Source organism: Nestor notabilis, unplaced genomic scaffold (genome assembly GCF_000696875.1).
Source record: "Nestor notabilis isolate BGI_N333 unplaced genomic scaffold, ASM69687v1 scaffold26710, whole genome shotgun sequence".
Taxonomy (NCBI): Eukaryota; Metazoa; Chordata; class Aves; order Psittaciformes; family Psittacidae; genus Nestor; species Nestor notabilis.
In genome coordinates, this window is record NW_009911136.1 from 1 (window position 1) to 2,254 (window position 2,254).

The window sequence follows — 2,254 nt, forward strand, 5'->3', positions numbered from 1 at the left end:
GGGATGCAAGGAGGGCAGAAGGAAGATGGGACCCCAGGGACTAGAAGCCCATATGACTGTCACAGTAAGGCTGGTTAGATACAGAAATGCTCCTGGGATGAAGCAGGCATGTGGTAGAACACAACAGGAAGGACTAAAGCTGTCCCTCAGATATGCTGGTGGAAAGCAAGAGTTTGCAGATGAGAAACTGCTCTGGCCTGGGGAAGGATTTGACCCTGCAGGTGTGGTCCTAAGGTGGGGTGGAGAATTTCTCCTCCGAGGGAGCAGTGGGGCCTGCAGCACATGCCTGCGGCAGCCGCATGACAAGACCAGTCCACAGATATTCATGTGTCTGAAGCTCTGGGCACTTGTAAACTGATCGTTTAAGAGTGAGAAGACTGAGAAGCCCTCCCATGCCCAAAGGGGCTGGTTCCTCCAAGGCCATCAGGAGAGTGGATTTGGCTCTGCAGCAGGATGTTTTCCCTCCCTGATGGCATTACCCAGATGTGCTTCTAGCCACTGTCCTCCAGAGCAGCACAGAGTGCCTCCCCATCCCTCCCACTGGACAAGCCAAGCCCCTCAACATCCTTCTGTGCTCCAGCAGATGCAGACCCTGTGGGCGATGCTGATCTGTCTGGCTGGAGGGCAGCTTGCAAGTTCCACGCTCTGCAACACCTATGGCAGCATCCCAGGCATCCCAGGGTCACCAGGACGGCCTGGAAGCAATGGCAGAGATGGGGAGACTGGCCTAAAGGGCGAGCGAGGTAAGGAGGAGAGGTTGCAGCTGGGAAAATGTCATCTTGTGAATGCCAAGAGTGGGAAAAGACAGTGCTGGGCGCATGGTCCTGGGAAAGCAATTCGTTTTCCACCAGTGACTTTGGGGTGTTATCAGGTGGGGGTGCTGCCTGGGGCCAAAAGGGGACAGACAGACAGGAGGAACGAAAGCAGGGCATGCCCCTGCTGCCAGGAAGGTTGGACTCTCCATTGACCCTCCCTCTATGCAGGTACTGGTGGTTTCCTTCTCAGTGCCCTCTGCAGACCCATGGGGCTTGGCTGAGACCACAATGACTCTTCCTGATGCTTTCTAGGTCCCCCTGGCCAGGTGGATCACGAAGGAGACATGGGGGAGAAGGGAGACCCAGGAGTACCAGGGCACCCTGGGAAGATTGGCCCCAAGGGCCCCCCCGGTTCAAAGGGATTACCAGGTCCCATGGGAAGCCCTGGTCTTCAAGGGGATGCTGGTGACTACAAGGCCACCCTCAAGTCCGCCTTCTCTGCTGCCAGGACCATCAGCTCCTACCCACGCCGGGAGCAGCCCATCCGCTTTGACCGCATCATCACCAACGAGAGGGGCCACTATGAGAACCGGTACGGCCGCTTCCTCTGCCGCATCCCTGGCATCTACTACTTCACCTACCACGTCACCTCCAGGGGCAACCTGTGCCTCAACGTGAAAAAGGGCCGGGGTGGCAGCAGGGGTGAGAAGGTGGTGACCTTCTGCGACTATGTGCAGGGCAGCTACCAGGTCACCACGGGTGGTGTGGTCCTCAAGTTGGCAGCCAACGAGTCCATCTGGCTGGAGCCAACAGAGAAGAACTCCCTGGTGGGGGTAGAGGGGTCCGACAGCATCTTCTCTGGCTTCCTCATCTTCCCCGATGCTTAGACTATTGAGGGTGTTCTGCATCCTTTCTTCTGTAGCTGGCTGATCCCTGCATGGCTGAGGACTCCCCTGGAAATCCAAATCTTTGCTCCAGATTTAGTGCCTGAAGCACATAGCTGCTGGTCTTGCACATTAAATGACAGCTCTTTGTGCTGCTGATTCCTTCCTGCCTGGGATTTGCCTCTTTCCCCCAGAATAATGCTCAGATATGCAGGGCACTGCTTCTCACACCCCTGGGTGCAACCTGGGGTCATTACTGCCGAGCAGAGCCAGACAACTGGTGCAGTTCCTGCTGCAGATCACAGCCACAGAGCCACACAGAGGAAGTCTCAGCCCAGGGTTAGGAAAACAGAGAGGAAAACACGGTCTCTAGCAGGAGGTGGGACACACAATGTAGTGGGAAAACTGTAGCCACTGGGTATAGGTGGTAGGTGTGCTAGAGACAGAGTTGTACTGGAGAGTCCTGAGGCTCATAGGATCTGGGGACACCAACCTCTTCTGGAAGTTTTGTTTTGGGTGGTGGTGACAATAACATCCAGAGAAGTTTGTTGAAGCTTGTGACAATGATGGGGAAGCCAGAGCTCAATGCCATGATGGAGCAGGTGTGGAGCACAC

The 2,254-nt window shown here is 55.9% G+C and overlaps 1 protein-coding gene across 1 annotated transcript; it reads left to right on the forward strand.

The window, feature by feature from the left end:
• Positions 1 to 583: 583 nt before the first annotated feature.
• LOC104404764 (complement C1q subcomponent subunit B-like) lies at positions 584 to 1,642 on the forward strand. The gene is made up of 2 exons (XM_010013292.1): positions 584 to 743; positions 1,068 to 1,642. The coding sequence occupies exons 1-2, from the start codon at positions 584 to 586 to the stop codon at positions 1,640 to 1,642; spliced, it is 735 nt and encodes a 244-aa protein (XP_010011594.1).
• Positions 1,643 to 2,254: the final 612 nt, after the last annotated feature.